Below are 19,495 nucleotides of genomic sequence, written 5' to 3'. Positions count from 1 at the left end.
CCTCATCTCTGATGTGGACCCCCCAAAGCGTTGTGCCCATGGTGCCCCCATGAAAAGTGGTGTCAGTACTTGGGGCCTGTCAGCTGGTTCTCCGTCCACTTGCATGTTGAAGAGCACAGTGTCTCAACCCAAGGTAGAATCCTGCACGGCTACGCCAAATGTCACAGACGAGGGGCGCTGTTGCCACCTCTCTACCACAATCTACCCCAGGGAGACCACTGTACCCTTCAAGCACGCACAGACACCAGAGCTAGTAAAAGTCTGTATTTTATTTAAGTAACAATTAAAACTGTAGTGTTTTTCCGTAATAAAGGATGTAATAGTCCAGTTTAATTTGTCCTTCAGTATCCCGTCTCGGTCAGTCAGCTGAGGGTCCCGGGTTGTGTGTGTTGTGTAGTCTACCACACCCGCTCGGTAGTCTCTGGATCCCCCAACCGACTGGTCATCCGAGGCTGCAGCAGGCCAGGTCCTAGTCCAGTCCCTCACACGTGGACGGCAATGGCTGCCTAAACAGACAGGTGGACAGGGTTAAGCGGAGGGCCCAACAACCCAGATGTTGGGGTAACAGGTCAACACACGTGGAATACAGCACAGCACAATACAGCACAGCACAGCACAGCACAGCACGTCACATCAAGGGACAATTCATGTCCATACTTCACAGTGGGGTCACACGGTCTTTCACACACACATCACTATAGGCTGTCACCAAAAGGGCTGGGCTGTTGAGGTTCACGCTGTCCTGTCCCTGAGTGGGATAGACTGGAGGAAAGGCCAAGCTGCTGAAGGGTGACAAGGACAGTCGAAGGAGCGGAGTAATAACAGGTCCAAAAGTCTATGGCGTGCGCTATATAGTAGCTACACAGTCGGAGGCATTAGAACAGATGGCAAAAACAGTTCTTAATAAGGCAGCACTCAGGTTCACAGTAAATGGCGTGCTTAATATAGTAGCAACACAGTCATGGGGATATATCAGGCGAGAAAGCAAAACAGTTCTTAATGAGGCACACAGTTTCAGTCAACGGCGTGCTCAATATAGTAGCTACACAGTCTTGGGGATATATCAGGCACGGAAGCAGAAAACAGTTCTTAGTGAGGCACGCAGTTTCACAGTCAATGGCGTGCTCAATATAGTAGCTACACAGTCTTGGGGATATATCAGGCCCGGAAGCAGAAAACAGTTCTTAGTGAGGCACGCAGTTTCACAGTCAATGGCGTGCTCAATATAGTAGCTACACAGTCTCGGGGATATTATGCTGGGCAGACACAACGCATCTGCACAGTTCGTTACGAAGCACACAAGTACAATCAATGGCGTGCGCACTATAGTAGCTGCACAGTCACGGGGATAAACAGGCTTCAGGGCAGCGTCTTCAAAGGCAACCACAGCAATTCCACCAGCAGCCTACGTTATGTCTGAGACAATGGTGGTAGTCACAGGCTCAATATGATAGCTTCAGACACGACGATTCAACGTTAAGCAGTAGGCTACAGCAACAAAGTACTTAACTTCGCGAGGGGTGAACGATTTCACCCCTCAGTCATCCAACAGCACGGTGTGTGGGAGCGGGGTTAACCCGACAGCTTCCAGAACCCCAGGCTCAGCGTCAGTCCCGAGATCAGTGTTGTTCCCCTGGTCGGCAAAGCCTTCACTCCACTCCAGCTTAATCCACACTCGTTGAACGACGTGCTACCGCTTCCCCACCAAGACGCATGCATTGCCTAAGACCCGGGTGTTTAAAAGCCCAAACTTTTCCCCCGTGCACCAATCACCATCCCTACCATTAACACCATCCACCTGTGTGTAATTGTACTGATTGTCATCCCCACTATTACCACTGCACACCTGTGTGTAGCTATGTAAACAAACGATGGAGGCCGCCATCTTGGTGTCGCCCCAATTAAGCCCCGTGAGGATCCCATCTTTTTAGTCTTTATTGCCCTCCCCCACTTTTCCCGTCTGCTCACCCCGTGACACCCTCCCCCACTAAAGGGTACTCGTCCCGAGAACCGCATGCTAAGGCCCCCAATCCCCATACCTGTGTGGAGGCCTCCCCTGTGTACTTCTCTGAGAATGTCTAGGCTCAGGTTCGGGTGCTGGATCAGGTCCTGGGTCGGGCCCTGGGTCGGGTCCTGGGACTCCACCCTCAGCTGGCGGCCCTGGCATTGCCGGAGTCCATGTCCATCCCATCAGTGGCTGGGGTGGTTGGGGTGTAGATGTTGGCTGGTCTGTAGCTCCCTCTAGTGTTGTCGGGTAGTGAGGGCATGGTCGCAACAGGTTGCGGTGCAGGACCCGTTCCGGGCCTGGTTTGCCCTCGGGCCTCACCGTGTAGACCGGCAGGTCCGGTTGGCTCTGCCCCTGAACGACATAGGGATGGGCCTCCCACCAGTCACTTAGCTTCCCTTTGCCCCTCCTCCGGTTGTCGTAGACCAACACACGTTCACCGGCTAGCAGCGGAGCTTCTTGTGCCGTCCTGTCATAAAGGCGCTTGTTCTTGGCAGCAGCCATACCTAAGTGCTCCGAGGCTTTGTGATATGCATACCTGAGCCTATCATAATGTTGACCCACCCATGCAGTCACATCTTTCACCCCCTCCGATTGCTTAGTTCCCCACAGCAGATCTACTGGTAAGCGCACATGCCTACCAAACATCAAAAAACTAGGGGCATAGCCGGTGACATTGTGAACCGAGTTGTTATAGGCATGAAGCAGGTATGGGAGATGGTCAACCCACCTGTTCTGTTGATCTACCTCTAACGTTCCCAATAGATTCAATAGGGTTTGATTGAAGCGCTCGCAACTGCCATTCCCTTGGGGGTGGTAGGGTGTGGTGTGACTCTTACGGCAGCCGTAGATCTGGCACAACTCCCGAATCACAGCGGACTCAAAGTTGGCACCCTGGTCAGAGTGGAAGACCTCTGGGCACCCAAAAGGCTGTAGCACGGTTTTCCACAGGGCTTGGGCGGTGGTCACAGCAGTCTGGTCCAGTGTTGGAACCGCCCAAGCAAACTTAGTGAACAGGTCTGTTATTACAAGGATGTTCTGATAACGATCTGTGGGTCGACTCAAAGTGAGGAAGTCCATAGCTACCATATGAAGTGGGGCTTGGGGCACAATGGGGACCAGTGGGGCTCGACTATCTGGTCTAGTCTTACGGAGCACACAGCGTGGGCAAGCTTGGAGGAAGCCATCAACGCAGGTCTCCATTTGTGGCCAATAAAACCGCCTCCTCAACAAGGACAGGGTCCGGTCTCGACCCTGGTGCCCTGTCTGGTTATGATAAGTCTCCAGTAAGGCTTTAACCTGGTCCTGGGGAACAATGACTTGGTGGTTAGGTTCATTAGTCAGGGGGTCTTGTGCAACTCTGCATAGCACCCCCTCCTCTAAGCTCAGTCGTCACCACTGGCCCAGATATTTCTGGACAAGTGGGGTCTGTGTACGCCTTTCTGCAGCTGGGGGTAGTATGCCCTGTTCTAGATAGGCGCGGGTCGTGGCCAGGTCCGCATCCCCTTCTTGTACCTGGCGCCAATGGACGGGGTCCCATCCCCAGCAGGTTGGAAGGCCTTCCCCGGTCCCTGGTGCCTCGACAACACCCACCAGCAGTTCGTCATTCCCTACAGGTGGGCTAGAAATTGGAGCAGCGTCGCCAGCATCAGGGAGCCTAGAGAGAACATCAGCATTGGTGTGTTCCTTTCCCGGCCTATACTGAATCTCATAATCAAAGTTAGCTAGTTGCGCCACCCATCTTTGCTCAACCGCTCCAAGCTTAGCTGTTTTTAAGTGGACCAATGGGTTATTGTCAGTAATCACCTTCACCTTTGTGCCCCATAGATAGTCTTTAAATTTCTCGCTGACCGCCCATTTCATGGCTAACAACTCGAGTTTAAATGAGCTATAATTAGCATCGTTTCGTTCGGCTGGGTGGAGACTCCTACTGGCGTAAGCGATAACTCGCTCCACACCACCTTGCCGCTGAGCCAGGACTGCTCCTAAGCCCCTATTACTAGCGTCTGTGTACACAACAAAAGGCTGGGTGAAATCGGCATAAGCAAGGATAGGTGCTTGGAGTAGTTCTTGTTTCAGCTTCTGGAATGCCGACGCACATTCTGTAGTCCACTCAATAGGGGGGGAACCCCGTCGCTGTTGTCGCCCAGTTCCCATTAGTAGAGCATTGAGCGGTTTAGCTATCTTTGAAAAGTCTTTTATAAAGCGCCGGTAATAACCAACAAAGCCTAAGAAGGATCTCACTTGCCTTACAGTCCCCGGTGGTTGCCAGTCCTGAACAGCTGCCACCTTGTCCGGATCAGGAGAGACCCCCTTTCCACCAATGCGATGGCCCAGGAACTTGACTTCACGTTGGAATAGCTGACACTTTTCAGGGCGCAACTTGAGGCCATATTTCTGCAGGGACTGGAACACTCCATCCAAGTGGTTTAGGTGGGCTGTAAAGTCAACAGAATAAACAATTACATCGTCCAAATAAACTAATGACGAGTCGGACAGTTGCCCCCCTAAACACCTCTGCATTAACCTCTGGAATGTCGCAGGGGCATTACAGAGTCCAAAGGGCATCCTGTCCCACTCGTAGAGCCCAAATGGAGTGGTGAAGGCGGTCTTCTCCCGGTCTTTCGCCTCAACGCGGACTTGCCAGTACCCGCTTGCCAAGTCTAGGGTGGAGTACCACGCAGCTTGGCTCAAACTGGTTAAAGAGTCTTCTATTCTGGGCAGAGGGTAGGCATCTTTCCTAGTAACGCTGTTCAATTTGCGATAATCTACGCAAAATCTCCAAGTCCCATTCTTTTTCTGGACTAATACCACTGGGGCAGCCCAAGGGCTGCTGCTTTCCCGAACCACCCCACTCTCCAACATACCTTGTAATAAGGTCCTGATCTCTTTGTAGAGGGTGGGGGGTACGGGCCTGTACCTCTCTCGGATAGGTGGGGCCTCACCTGTGGGTATATGATGGGTCACCAGGTCAGTGCACCCATAGTCTTCTTCATGAGATGAAAACACGTGTTGCCACTTTGCCAGGAACTGGCTGAGCTGTCGTTGTTGGTCAGTGCTGAGGCCATCACCCTGTAGGGACTCACATGAAAGATGTTCAGGAAGCCCCTCCCCCATGTCCTTCAAGTCTGTCCCCAATTGTACCACGCTCACCTCTATCACCCCAGGACTCACCTCCGACAAGTGAATCTCTGGGCCGTCCACCACCTGAGTAGCGTCCACCCCAGTCACCTTAGCCAGCTTGTGATGTCGATGGAGGAGCACAGGGTGTGGCAGGAGGTTGCGCACCCGCACTGGCACCCGTCCTCTGTGCACCCTCGTCAGAGCTCTGGCCACCTCCACACCCTGGCGCTCTTCGTGCGCTTCTACCAGCACACATGTGTTCTGGCAGCGGGTTCGACTTGGCAGCTTGGCCCAAACTAGGGCCTCACTATTAGCAGGAACGCTAATTGCATACCGGCAGGAAACTCGAGCAGTATCCGTTGTCTCTTGCTGGGCAGTCGCGGCTTGGATTCGATGGCAATCGGTGAAGACCTGTTCCCACTCCTTTGCATCTGCAGTCCTGCGACTCCCAGCCGATGGAGGGCTCTTTAACGGGAACAACTCCTCCCAGCATGAGGCAATTACGTTCATGCCTAAGAGCGCCCTGTGGGAGCCTAGGCAGTCATCACGGACGACCACGACCCCTCGAGAAGGTACTTGAATACCATGTACCTGAAAATCCAACAGCAAATAACCAATATATGGGATGTCAAGTCCATTGGCACCACGCAGTTTTAGCCATGGGCCATAGGGGCCCTGGGGTTCTTGTTCATAGAAAAGTTCCTTACATAAGCTCTCTGCAAACATTGTTACTTGGGAACCTGTGTCTACAAGACATTGTACCTCTTTGTGGTTTACCTTGACACTGACAACTGGACACTGGCCTACTAAAACATCTTTAAGGGGCCGCGGGGGGTCGTTTGTAGAGGTCCCGGCCACTTGACCCTCAGTGGCCGGTGAAGCTAAAAACCCTCTTGGGATGGGCGTCGAGCAGGACAATAACGGCTGATATGGCCCCCCTTGCCGCACTTGATACAAATGGGGCGGCCTTGGTCATCCCATTGAAACCTGGGCCGAACAGGCTGACTGGATGGCCCACGTCCCTCCCATGAACCAGTGGAGTGGGCTCGTGCACGAGGGAGTTGAGGGACCGTAGACTGTCCAGCACGCAATTCCTCTAAGATCACCTTGGACAGCTGGGTCATCTGTTCTTTAACGTCCTTCATAATTTCTGCTCGAAGCTCCTGCTTTCAGTCGACGGTTGGGGTTGTTGCAGCAGCAGCCTCAGAGTTTCGGACCACCATGCAGGAGGGCAGGTCATCTTCCTGGGCCCGATCCTCTTCTAAGGCCAGAGCCTCCTTCCGCGCAGCCTCAAACGTCAACGCTGGATCACGGCGAAGTTGTGCTTTGAGAGTCTGACGGATGGGCCCCTCTCGTAAGCCCATTAAAAACTGGTCCCTCAATAGGGCGTCTCCATCCCCCAAATCTGCACCACCTCGTCTTTTAAGCCTGGAAAAGAGTTCACGTAACTGCAGAGAGAAAACACGAATAGTCTGTTTGGGGCCCTGACGGCAGTTGAAAAACAATGCTCTTACAGCCGCTACAGGAGTGGTGTCTCCATACAATCCTTTCAAAAGATCAAAAATTTTGTTTGAGGTGTTACGGTTTGTTTCTTCTACAGCTAGTATCTCCCTTTTTGCTTCCCCTTCCAAAGAGCCTAGAATAAACTGAGCTTGTTGAGTCTCTGTCAGTCTCTGGATGTCAATCAGGTATTTTATTTGTGCTATCCATTCTTGCAACCTCATCTCTGATGTGGACCCCCCAAAGCGTTGTGCCCATGGTGCCCCCATGAAAAGTGGTGTCAGTACTTGGGGCCTGTCAGCTGGTTCTCCGTCCACTTGCATGTTGAAGAGCACAGTGTCTCAACCCAAGGTAGAATCCTGCACGGCTACGCCAAATGTCACAGACGAGGGGCGCTGTTGCCACCTCTCTACCACAATCTACCCCAGGGAGACCACTGTACCCTTCAAGCACGCACAGACACCAGAGCTAGTAAAAGTCTGTATTTTATTTAAGTAACAATTAAAACTGTAGTGTTTTTCCGTAATAAAGGATGTAATAGTCCAGTTTAATTTGTCCTTCAGTATCCCGTCTCGGTCAGTCAGCTGAGGGTCCCGGGTTGTGTGTGTTGTGTAGTCTACCACACCCGCTCGGTAGTCTCTGGATCCCCCAACCGACTGGTCATCCGAGGCTGCAGCAGGCCAGGTCCTAGTCCAGTCCCTCACACGTGGACGGCAATGGCTGCCTAAACAGACAGGTGGACAGGGTTAAGCGGAGGGCCCAACAACCCAGATGTTGGGGTAACAGGTCAACACACGTGGAATACAGCACAGCACAATACAGCACAGCACAGCACAGCACAGCACAGCACGTCACATCAAGGGACAATTCATGTCCATACTTCACAGTGGGGTCACACGGTCTTTCACACACACATCACTATAGGCTGTCACCAAAAGGGCTGGGCTGTTGAGGTTCACGCTGTCCTGTCCCTGAGTGGGATAGACTGGAGGAAAGGCCAAGCTGCTGAAGGGTGACAAGGACAGTCGAAGGAGCGGAGTAATAACAGGTCCAAAAGTCTATGGCGTGCGCTATATAGTAGCTACACAGTCGGAGGCATTAGAACAGATGGCAAAAACAGTTCTTAATAAGGCAGCACTCAGGTTCACAGTAAATGGCGTGCGAAATATAGTAGCAACACAGTCATGGGGATATATCAGGCGAGAAAGCAAAACAGTTCTTAATGAGGCACACAGTTTCAGTCAACGGCGTGCTCAATATAGTAGCTACACAGTCTTGGGGATATATCAGGCACGGAAGCAGAAAACAGTTCTTAGTGAGGCACGCAGTTTCACAGTCAATGGCGTGCTCAATATAGTAGCTACACAGTCTTGGGGATATATCAGGCCCGGAAGCAGAAAACAGTTCTTAGTGAGGCACGCAGTTTCACAGTCAATGGCGTGCTCAATATAGTAGCTACACAGTCTCGGGGATATTATGCTGGGCAGACGCAACGCATCTGCACAGTTCGTTACGAAGCACACAAGTACAATCAATGGCGTGCGCACTATAGTAGCTGCACAGTCACGGGGATAAACAGGCTTCAGGGCAGCGTCTTCAAAGGCAACCACAGCAATTCCACCAGCAGCCTACGTTATGTCTGAGACAATGGTGGTAGTCACAGGCTCAATATGATAGCTTCAGACACGACGATTCAACGTTAAGCAGTAGGCTACAGCAACAAAGTATTAACTTCGCGAGGGGTGAACGATTTCACCCCTCAGTCATCCAACAGCACGGTGTGTGGGAGCGGGGTTAACCCGACAGCTTCCAGAACCCCAGGCTCAGCGTCAGTCCCGAGATCAGTGTTGTTCCCCTGGTCGGCAAAGCCTTCACTCCACTCCAGCTTAATCCACACTCGTTGAACGACGTGCTACCGCTTCCCCACCAAGACGCATGCATTGCCTAAGACCCGGGTGTTTAAAAGCCCAAACTTTTCCCCCGTGCACCAATCACCATCCCTACCATTAAAGGGATATTCCGCCATTTTTGGAAATACGCTCATTTTCCACCTCCCCTCGAGCAAAACAATCGATATTTACCTTGTTCCCGTTCATCCAGCCATTCTGTGAGTCTGGCGATACAACTTTTAGCTTCAGCCTAGCATAGATCACTGAATCGGATTAGACCATTAGCTTCTCGCCTGCTAGCTTCATGTTTCAAAGTGACTAAGATTTCTGGTAATTTTCCCATTTAAAACGTGTCTCCTCTCAAGTTAGAAAGTGCAAGAAGACCAACTGAAAATGAAACCTGGCGTTTTTCTAGGCTGATTTGACATGGAACTACACTCTCATTTGGCGTAATAATCAAGGCAACTTGCAAACGTACCATAGGCGCAGTGATATCGTACGCAGCATCTGAAAATAGTCCCCATAGACAACAAGCAGTAGTAGTGCCAGTAGCTGCAAGTTGCCTTGATTATTACGCCAGATGAGAGTGTAGTTCCATGTCAAATCAGCCTAGAAAAACGCCAGGTTTCATTTTCAGTTGGTCTTATTGCACTTTCTAACTTGAGAGGAGACACGTTTTAAATGGGAAAATTACCAGAAATCTTAGTCACTTTTAAACATGAAGCTAGCAGGCGAGAAGCTAATGGTCTAATCCGATTCAATGATCTATGCTAGGCTGAAGCTAAAAGTTGTATCGCCAGACTCACAGAATGGCTGGATGAACGGGAGCAAGGTAAATATCGATTGTTTTGCTCGAGGGAAGGTGGAAAATGAGCGTATTTCCAAAAATGGCGGAATATCCCTTTAACACCATCCACCTGTGTGTAATTGTACTGATTGTCATCCCCACTATTACCACTGCACACCTGTGTGTAGCTATGTAAACAAACGATGGAGGCCGCCATCTTGGTGTCGCCCCAATTAAGCCCCGTGAGGATCCCATCTTTTTAGTCTTTATTGCCCTCCCCCACTTTTCCCGTCTGCTCACCCCGTGACACGTACCATAGCATTAATTCCTGCAGGCGCCATGGTGAGGACCCCAACGAATGGCCTTCATATTCTCTACGTTGAAACTGCAAACAGCACAGTTTTCAAAGTTTCCCGGGGTAGAAACCCCTGTAGCCTACCCCGTAAAAGAAAGAAAAAAACACCTGCTTTTGCACTAGTGACGCTCCTGGTCGGCGATATGCACTAATATGCCTACAAAGCAACAAGTGTAGGCTATTTGTCTGGATTAAAAAAACGACGTGAAGGACACAATGTAACAGGCTATTGCATTCTCGAACTCGACAGGATTCGGGAAGATCTGTCCACGGTAAGACATTAGATTTTGCTTTTAGCCTACTTTATCTCAGCCTACTGGAGCACATCGGGTAGCCTATAGGCATTTATATCAGAGACGAACTTTGGAGTCAGCAGCCATCAACATGGTCAAAGACATAAAAGTCTGCTTCTGCTTCCCCCATCCATATAGTTCATTAAAGAAGCTTCCCCTAGTATTTTGTTGATTTTTGCATTTGCAATAGCCGTTGCGTGGTCGTGTGTGTGTGTGCATGTGTGTAGCTCAGTCTGGCCAGATGTTAAAATTTGCTAAGTGACGTGACGTTATCTGGTTATCTGTGCTGCCGCTGCTGTTGTGTTGGGTGCACTGAGGTCAGGACTGAGTGTCATGAAACGAAGGCGGATGAAGTTAATTGTTGTATAGGTCTGGGCTACCTTCTCATCATGATTTCTAAGCCATTTGTAAGCCACGTTTTGGTGGGTGGCAGCAACACCTGTCTGTATCACAGCAACAGCTTAGCTACACCAACAAAATTATCCTGGCGCCGCCCATGACAAAGGGGGAGAGATGTTGAGTTTGTTTCACATGCTTTGTTTTTGATCTTTACTGAAATGAAGATCGAATGCTGCATGAACCAAAAAAGCATAATTTTCCTACCAAAAATCAAGCATTTGTGCTAGTTCTGGCAGGCAGCGTAGTCAAGCCCGCTGTCAGCTGGCTGTTTTTTATTGGCTATGCCAAACCCAGCCCACATCAGCTGTTCCGCTAGGCTGATCGTTCCATTCACTTGCGTGTAGTCTCTCTCATAAGGGCGCCTTATTCTGCATCATCAGTCTGCCTTGCTTTCTCTGCTCGCTGCTTTGCAACCCACCTCCTCAACTTAAAATAATAACATACTGTTGTCATTGTTGCTTGCTCTGTTCGGGGGGAATAGAGTTACTCTCCCAGTTTAAACTGGGAGGGTAGTCCCCTGAGGATGCTGCTGTTCCCTGTTTAGGTAGCTCATGGAAAGACAGGGAACTTCCTCTAAGCCAAATACAAAATATAATTGGCTTTAAAGATACGTCTTTCTTGTGTGTCTTTGACCCAAGCAGTCCTGACAGAACCTTTAGAGTTTTCTTACTCCTACATTACCTGTATTTGTTAAACAGGCTAAATCAGTGTCGCCTCTCTAAAGCAAGCTGTGAAATGATGGCATCAGTGCTGCAGAGGACACCTTCCCATCTGAGAGAACTGGACATGAGTGACAATGACCTGCAGGATGAAGGAGTGAAGCTGCTCTGTGTGGGAATAAGAGATCCACAATGCAAGCTGGAGACACTAAGGTGAGTTGATGAATGTAAAGTAATATATTACTTTGTCCCATTGTGCATGAAGAAATGCCAGTGACATCTGAATATGATTGTGTGATGCTGAGACATGTAATTTTGCCCTGTATGTCTATGCAGTTTTATGAGTATAGATTGTTTTCAAAATAAATGTATGTTTTTTTTCGTTGTGTGATCACCCAGAAGGGTTGTCCATTGCCCTCAAATCAAGTCATTTTGCCTGCATAGTCAAGTGTTGTTTCTTACTATTATTAATAAAGTATGTTTTTCTAAAGTTGTTAATGGATTTTTTTAGTCATAATTACGGAATGAATTTGCTAGTGCATGCAACTTTTAATGCTTTTCCCTTCTCTAATAATGAGGAAAGATGATCTCTTGTTTCAGACTGTCTGGTTGTCAGATCACCCTGAAGGGCTGTTCTCTCTTGTCCTCTGGCCTCAAATCAAACCCCTCCTACCTGAAACAGCTGGATCTGAGCTACAATCACCCAGGAGACTCAGGTGCCAGAGAGCTCACAGACAGACTGAATGATCCCAACTGTAAACTAGAGACTTTCAGGTGAGTGCTGGGTGTTTATCTGAGTTTGATGAGGTTCTAGTGAAGCTTGTCATCCATTTGTATCCTCTGATGGAGACAGTTCTAATGTTCTCATGTTTCGTCCTCTACAGTTCTAAAATGCATAACTCTGATTCATCCCATAAATTATATTTTGAAAATTGGGTGGGGGGCAGATAAATGTCCACAGCAATTTATGCAGTGCTCAATCACAGAAGGCCCAAGGCAGTCACTTCACACAATAAAAATAATGGATTTCAAGTATGAATCACACAAGGGAATGTATGAAAACATAAAGCACACAAATTTGGTTCACAAATTACACACAGCAGAGTGATGTTCTACACTTGACAGATATAATCAGACAGACACTCAATTATGTGATGATAAATGTTTTCACCAGAACACTCTCCCTAAATAAAAGAAAGTGTTTTGCATGATCAGTCATGTTTTCCAAAATTCTGCCAAAGTATTTAAGCTTGAGAGCACAACTGCATCATCATGCACTTTGTGTTGTGTTTTGGTGTGTCCTATAATTTATCCTTAATATTTGTTTACTCCATCCTGTATTCTAATTGGTCCGAAAACCTTTTTACCAGTGTGTTCTTTATATGTATTCATGCTACCATACCATATTTTATTCTCTGTCTCATGTCCTCTGACTCTATGCAGACTTGCTGGTTGTAAGCTAACAGAGGATTCCTGTAAGGCTGTAGCCTCTGCTTTGCAGTCCTCCATCTCCCTAAAGGAACTGGACCTGAGTCACAATGACCTGAAGGATTCTGGAGTTCAGCTTCTCTCTGCAGGACTCAGTAGCCCTCACTGTAAACTGCAGACTTTAAGGTTTGTTTGCTTGACTTTCATTCTATTATCATAGGACTCCTGATGTGCATTATGCATGTGCTGATTTTAGTTTATTGTCATTAACTGATCACACTTCTGTTTTCACAAAATCATTCAAGGATAGTGCTGCCAACTGTCGATGTGTCCTTGTACAATAAGTAGTTGTGATGCAGGTCACATAACCACTGAATGTATCTCACGGTTCTGTTTCACACCCTATTAGTGTACAGCCACCACTATGATTTACATGCAACAAACATATTGTGCCGTTTTACCAGAAACGATTAAACACCTTTCTTGGAAGGGAAAATATATTCTTACTTCACTTATTTCCACCTGATGGGAATGTTACAGAGCATAAACCCTGTGTTCAGAAGGGTCCGAGATGCAGCATGTCCAAAATAGACTTGGTTCCTAGTTGAAGCAGAACAGAGCTTAGAGCTGCATATGGGACACTACTGAATTATGCTGTTGCTCAACTGGTCTCCAAATTAGACAGAGCAGAGTAGAGCTTAGAGCTGCATCTGGGACACCTCTGTAACTGGTGGACTAGCTGAGTGGCAGTGGTCAGCTCCAGTGACTGAGTTGTAACCTGAACAGCACGCAGCTGCTCTTGGTGGAAATCAGCAGTACTGTAAAGCACTGGTGCTCATGTTGTTGTTGTTGATGATGATGATGATGATGAACTTTTGCCTGTATAGAGTCAAGCTGTGTCTGTGACTCTTGTAAGTAAAGTATGTATTTTTCTAAAGATGTTAATGGGATTTTCATTCATAATTACTGAATGAATTTGCTAGTGCATGGTGTACCTTTTTAATGCTTTTCCCTTCTCTAATAATGAGGAAAGATTATGTTTTGTTTCAGATTGTCTCATTGTCTGATCACTCAGAAGGGCTGTTCTTTTTTGTCCTCTGCCCTCAAATCAAACCCCTCCTACTTGAAACAGCTGGATCTGAGCTACAATCACCCAGGAGACTCAGGTGTCAGAGAGATCACGGAGAGACTGGATGATCCCAACTGTAAACTACAGACTTTCAGGTGAGTGCTGGGTGTTTATCTGAGTTTGATGAGGTTGTAGTGGAGCTGGTCATCCATTTGTATCCTCTGTTGGACACCGTTCTGATATGCTCATGTTTCCACATGGTCTCCTCCCATGTATTACTGTAAAGTGAGCATGTCATGGCCCTTTAAGTACTGCAGGTAAAAGTCCCCCAGTTCACACATGACGCTGAACAGTTTACTCTTCTACAGTTCTGAAATTCATTACACCACACTACATCTACCCAGCCAACAGATCATTAAGACAGCTTGCACAGTGACTTACTGAAGGGCGAAGGAGTTCTGTTCAGTTCTTTGAACAATTTGTAGGTAAAAAAGGAAATACACAAATAACTTGGGGTACATGAATAACATCCTCAGCAATCCAACACACTTACTGTAAGTACTAAAATTAGCATCACAACTGTTCATATGTCCAACCCCCAGTATACACTGTTGTCACTCAATCCGGCAATTATTCTTTGGTGTGGCGGATGTATGGCTCCCGTTGACTGTCATTCATCAAATAAAAAATAAAAACACGATTTTGAAAGCCTATTAGCTGGTTTCATTCTCATTGAGCTCAATGCCAATCAAACCAGCTAATAGGCTAACTGAAATAAAACTATGCCAATCTCTGGGTATGTGATGATGTGGGGCTATTTTAATTCCAAAGGCCAGGGGGACTTTATCAGGGTGCATAGTGTCCTAGCCTGGCATAGCCCTCCGTAAGCTTCCGCTCAATTTTCATTTCCCTACATTATTACGTCTGGGTCTTATGCTATTGGACTCGATTTCTCAGGATGCATTCCATTCTGAACAATCAACGAACGGGGGGGATGGGGGGAGGCGGGTATTAACGATGACATCGAGCATATACGCGCTGTAGTCTCTAGCTGTCACGACCAAACGTTAGCGATTGGGTAAAATCAGGCCCAATTGTTTCAAACTTCAACAGAGTTCTAGCCTCCTGCTTGAAATCTGACTGGGGTAAGTCCAGACCGTCTGTACGATATTAGTACGAGGGTTTGGTATGACCTGCATGTACATGTCTGTCTCTCTCTTTTTCTCTATCTCTCCTCCTCTTAAAATGGGGGGGGGGGTGGGGTCTGACGATCACTCAGGATCACTCTGGGGTGTGTGTGTGTGTGTGTGTGTATGTGTGTGTGTGTGTGTGTGTGTGTGTGTGTGTGTGTGTGTGTGAAACATAAGATGTAATGGTAGTTTTGCCATCTGACGATCACTCAGGATGTGTTCTGTTTAACCCTGTGCTTTGGATAAATACACACTAACACACTAAATCCCCCTCTAAATCACTTTACTTTTGCTTTGCTTAATAGGAGCTACTCTTGATAAATATCCTGCTCGATATACTGTACACACTCTAAAGTACATTACTGTCTCAGTTCACAACTTCACAACTTCACATGTGTCAAAAATGTATTTTCTTCTCTCATCTTTCTTAAGGTATGACTATGGAGGAGAATTCAGGATTAAACCAGGAATAAAATGTGAGTGACAATATGCATGATTTACAATGGCATCATTAAGTGTGTGTGTGTGTGTGTGTGTGTGTGTGTGTGTGTGTGTGTGTGTGTGTGTGTGTGTGTGTGTGTGTGTGTGTGTGTGTGTGTGTGTGTGTGTGTGTGTGTGTGTGTGTGTGTGTGTGTGTGTGTGTGTGTGTGTGCGCGTGCGCGTGCGCGTGCGCGTGCGCGTGCGCGTGCGCGTGTGCGTGTGCGTGCGCTTGTGTGTGTGTGTGTGTGTGAGTGTGTGACAGAGGTTGTGTGTGTGTGTGTGTGTTATCCACCATCCATATCCTCTATTTCTCTCATGTGAACCTGTCTCTCTCGCACACACTCACAGTCACACTCCATAAATCTCTCTCCCTAAATTCTCCCCCCACACACATACATCCTAAGTCAGAGAGTTGGTAAGAGACAGAATTACACACATCACACATACAGTACATCCACTCCTTCACTCTCTCTGAGCCTTTCCAAAACTAATCCCTACCCACTCCCTCTTGGTTACAGAGTGCACTCAGGTGGGAAGCACCCTCACAGCTAAAAGTTCCCTTGATTAGCGCATACGTATAATACCACCCTGAACTTTGGGACAAACTCCCTAGTGGAATCATCACAGAATCGTGGATTTGTTTAGAGGGGTGGCCTACTCACGCAGAACTGACATTTTGAAACGTCCTCCATGATGTGCCGCATTAATTGGTGCACACCCTTAACGAGAGGGCATCAGTGTTCAATCGATGCTGGAGGGCTTTTAAGGCACTACCACTTGACAGTAATTGATTTTGGATGGCCCTTAATATGGTAGATCTGCATGTGAACGAGCAAATGAAGTGCAAGTGGCTAGGGACAGGGTGAATTAACTTGTTTCGGAAAGCCCCTGTTTCTCTCTAACACACACACACACACACACACACACACACACACACACACACACACACACACACACACACACACACACACACACACACACACACACACACATACATTTCTCCAGAACAATGATTTCCTCAAGACAGTAATACAGTGTCTGACTGTACTGAGCTTGTTGGAGGTAAGGTTGAGTGTTGTGTTGTGCTGCTCTCATGTTTCCCCTTCATTCCACACTCACAAGACTGAGGGACAAAAAGTAGAAAGAAAGTCACTGTGATCTGATTTCAGAGTCTGATGACAGCCTTGTTGAGTATTAAACACACATGTGTTCATAGGGAATGGAGGGGAGAGATGTAGAAGAGGGACTGGTGATGACAATCTTAGTGAATTATTGAATGGCATTCCCTGCTGCTTTACAGGTGTAGTTCCATGATGGTGTCCATTTAGACTCTGAGGTGCTGGGCAGTAATACGGTATTCTGGTGTTAACATGCCAACTACACCATCTAGTGTGTGCTCGCAGTACTACAGCCAATTAATACTTTGACTGATTTGAACATTTTGAACTGATTTGTTTTAGGTAAAGGAAATGTAGAATATCCCACTGTATTTATTAATGAGTTAGAACATCATGTTACAGTAGCCAGACATCAGAGAGATGGCAGAGAAAGGAGGAAGGAGAGCTTGTACAGCACGACACATGAGAGGCCCCTGGCAGCCTATAGGCTTGTAGCAGCAGAACTAAGGGATGACCTCAGGGTCCTGGAGTCATCATGCAGGTCATGGAGTGATGGCAGATCACAGCCAATCATGGCTGTGAATGCAACGCACCAGGTAGTGATAGAGCAGGTTAGGATGGACTTCATGATGGCAGTGTAAAAGTGCACCATCATGTGCTTTGGCAGGTTGAACATCCTCTGCTGAGCCTTCTTTGTTCTGGAGCTCATGTTCAGCTTCCATGTCAGGTCCTGGGTGATTCTGGTGCCCAGGAAGCAGAGGGACTCCACTGTGCTAACTGGGGAGTCACTGGGGAACCACTGCTGATGGTTAGAGGGTTGGAGGTGGGCTTTCCCAGCTTCTCCTGCTGCTTCCTGTCGGACAGGAAGCCTTTGATCCATCTACAGGTGGAGTCAGGCACACTCAGCTGGGAGAGCTTGTCCTGTAGCAGGGCCTGGATGATGCTGTTGAATACAGAGGTGAAGTCTGTCAGTCTGTTTGTGATTGACAATCTGTGTCACAGCAGTATACATCCTGGTTGCAGTATAGCAAGTGTGAAATTAACAGAGTAGGTAGAATTAAGTAGTGACCATGGCAGTGCATACAGTACAGCATATCATAAAATAAATAAGGCAGCACATGTGGGCAATAAAGACCCACAGGCCATTTAGAATTCTGACAGCTTTGGGGGGGGGGTAGCGCTTCCCAGGGGAAAGCAGGAGTGAGCTGGGTGGCTGGCATCCTTATGTGTGGAGTAGATCGTTTGAAGTTAACAGAGGTCTATGGTGGTAGAATAGTACCATATTTCACATGCTAAATCAGACATCCTCACAAGCATATTATATTGCATATTAATTGACATGCGTAGATACAGCAGCGAGTGAGTAAAGAACAGCTGTTGTGTGAGACACAAAACAACCACTGGGGGCCATACGCTCTCCAAGATGAGTTCTGCTCGCTCTCTTGAAGTACAGCTTTGCTCGTGTGGGTTGACTTTTGATAGTTTGGGGGAGAGAACCAAGGGAAGCACTGGCCCTCTTGTGATTGGTCATTTTTCAACATGAAGTAATTTACTGCTTACTGTTTTTATGAGTGTGTGTGTGTTTGTGTGTGCGCATATTTGCGCTTTCATGACTGTGTGTCTGTGAATGTGTGTGATTTTCTATTTGTGTGTCCCTCTGTTTGTGTGAGTGTGTTTGTGTGTGTGATTGTGTGTGTGTGTGTGTGTGTGTTTCCTGTTCTTCCTGCTCACTGTTGCTGCTTACTCTGTTTCTCAGTGTGTGTGTGTGTGTGTGTGTGTGTGTGTGTGTGAGTTGGAGAATGACCCCTTGTGTGTGTGTGTGTGTGTGTGTGTGTGTGTGTGTGTGTGTGTGTGTGTGTGTGTTTGTGTGTCTGTGTGTTTGTGTTTGTGTTTGTGTTCCTGTTGTTCCTGCTCACTGTGTTTGCTGCTTACTCTGTTTCTCTGTGTGTGTGTGTGTGTGTGTGTGTGTGTGTATGCTCTAGTAGAACTTACCAGAGGGAAGAAGAGAGAATAGGGAGTGAGCTGGGTGGCTGGCATTCTTGATGATGGACTCAGTCCTCCTCTGACAGCGTGTGGAGGCTGCTCAGACCCAGGTCTCTTGATGGCACAACAGTGTTAAAGGCAGAGCTGTAGTCAATGAACAGCATCTTGACAGGTGTTTGTCTTGTCCAGGTGAGCTAGAGCAGTATGCAAGGTGATGGAGATGGCTTCATCTACATATCTGTTGTGCTTAGATGCAAACTGAAGTTGATCCAGGAAAAGCAGGGAGGTGTTTATTGATGTAGGCTGCAAACAGTCTCTCCAGGCACTTCATCACCACGGAGGTTAGGGCGATGGGCCGGTAGTCATTCAGGCAAGAAACAGCACTTTTCTTGGGCACTGGCACAATCAGTGTCTTTTTGAAACACACAGGCACTGTGCACCAGGACAGGGACAAGTTGAAGATGTCAGTGTAGACTTGTGACAGCTGAGTGGCGCACGTCTTGAGGACATGAGACGGGATGCCATCAGCGCCGGCAGCTTTGTGAATTTTAAACCGTTTTAAAAGTTTTGCTGACTTCAGCCTGTGTCACCTGTAAGATGTCTCCTCCTACCAGGTTAGAGTCGCGAGACTCAAAGCGAGTATAGAATTTATGTGTGTCTATGTGTGTCTATGGCGGTTATAGTCTGTAAGACTATGCTCCTGCTTACTGTGTTTTCTACCAGAGCATGTACACACACACACACACACACACACACACACACACACAGAGAAAAGAGGGAGTGACTCAGCCCTCCCCTAACATTTGCGACTGAAGAATTGTTAGATGTCTCCTCCTACTGGAAGTGTACCTTCATCCACCGGGTTAGAGTAACGAGGCTCAAAACAAGCACATCATTTATTTAGCTCGTCCGGAACCGACACAAGTCCATGCAGGTCCTGATGTAGTCCGTCATAGAATCAGTGTACTCGTCCAGCTCCGCCGAGGAGTCTTTGAACACAGACCAGTCAGTTGTGTCAAAGCAGTTCTGAAGTTCAGACTCGTGTTCTGCAGACCAGACTTAAACTTCACTCACTGCTGGTTGCTCATGGTTTAGCTCTGGTTTGTAGGCCGGCAGCAGGAGCACCGACAAATGGTGCGATTTACCAAAGTGTGTGTTTGGTACAGACCCGTATGAGTCTTTCAGTGGGGTTTAGCAGTGGTCAAGGGTCCGATCGC

At 47.8% G+C, this 19,495-nt stretch overlaps 2 protein-coding genes and 1 long non-coding RNA gene across 5 annotated transcripts in view; 1 reads left to right on the top strand and 2 right to left on the bottom strand.

The window, feature by feature from the left end:
* LOC134088058 (NACHT, LRR and PYD domains-containing protein 12-like) overlaps positions 1 to 19,495 on the top strand; it is a 57,094-nt gene that overhangs the window by 32,428 nt on the left and 5,171 nt on the right. For all 3 annotated transcript variants that reach the window (XM_062541973.1, XM_062541982.1, XM_062541964.1), the window contains 5 exons: positions 11,050 to 11,223; positions 11,611 to 11,784; positions 12,454 to 12,624; positions 13,489 to 13,662; positions 15,130 to 15,173. In XM_062541973.1, coding sequence (XP_062397957.1) covers positions 11,050 to 11,223; positions 11,611 to 11,784; positions 12,454 to 12,624; positions 13,489 to 13,662; positions 15,130 to 15,173 — 737 coding nt within the window. The remainder of the gene's footprint in view (positions 1 to 11,049; positions 11,224 to 11,610; positions 11,785 to 12,453; positions 12,625 to 13,488; positions 13,663 to 15,129; positions 15,174 to 19,495) is intronic.
* On the bottom strand, positions 252 to 5,638 carry LOC134092766 (uncharacterized). The gene is made up of 3 exons (XM_062546250.1): positions 4,873 to 5,638; positions 4,250 to 4,443; positions 252 to 502 (listed from the first exon to the last, which is right to left on the bottom strand). Exons 1-3 carry the CDS (start codon positions 5,636 to 5,638, stop codon positions 470 to 472), a joined length of 993 nt encoding a protein of 330 aa, XP_062402234.1. The 3' UTR covers positions 252 to 469.
* On the bottom strand, positions 7,098 to 7,774 carry LOC134072987 (uncharacterized). The gene is made up of 2 exons (XR_009937236.1): positions 7,561 to 7,774; positions 7,098 to 7,352 (listed from the first exon to the last, which is right to left on the bottom strand). It is a non-coding gene; the product is annotated as an uncharacterized LOC134072987 (long non-coding RNA).

The sequence above is a fragment of the Sardina pilchardus genome, chromosome 1, assembly GCF_963854185.1.
Source record: "Sardina pilchardus chromosome 1, fSarPil1.1, whole genome shotgun sequence".
Classification (NCBI taxonomy): Eukaryota; Metazoa; Chordata; class Actinopteri; order Clupeiformes; family Clupeidae; genus Sardina; species Sardina pilchardus.
The sequence above is the reverse complement of the archived record's forward strand: the minus strand, read 5'-3'. Positions and strand labels throughout refer to the sequence as shown.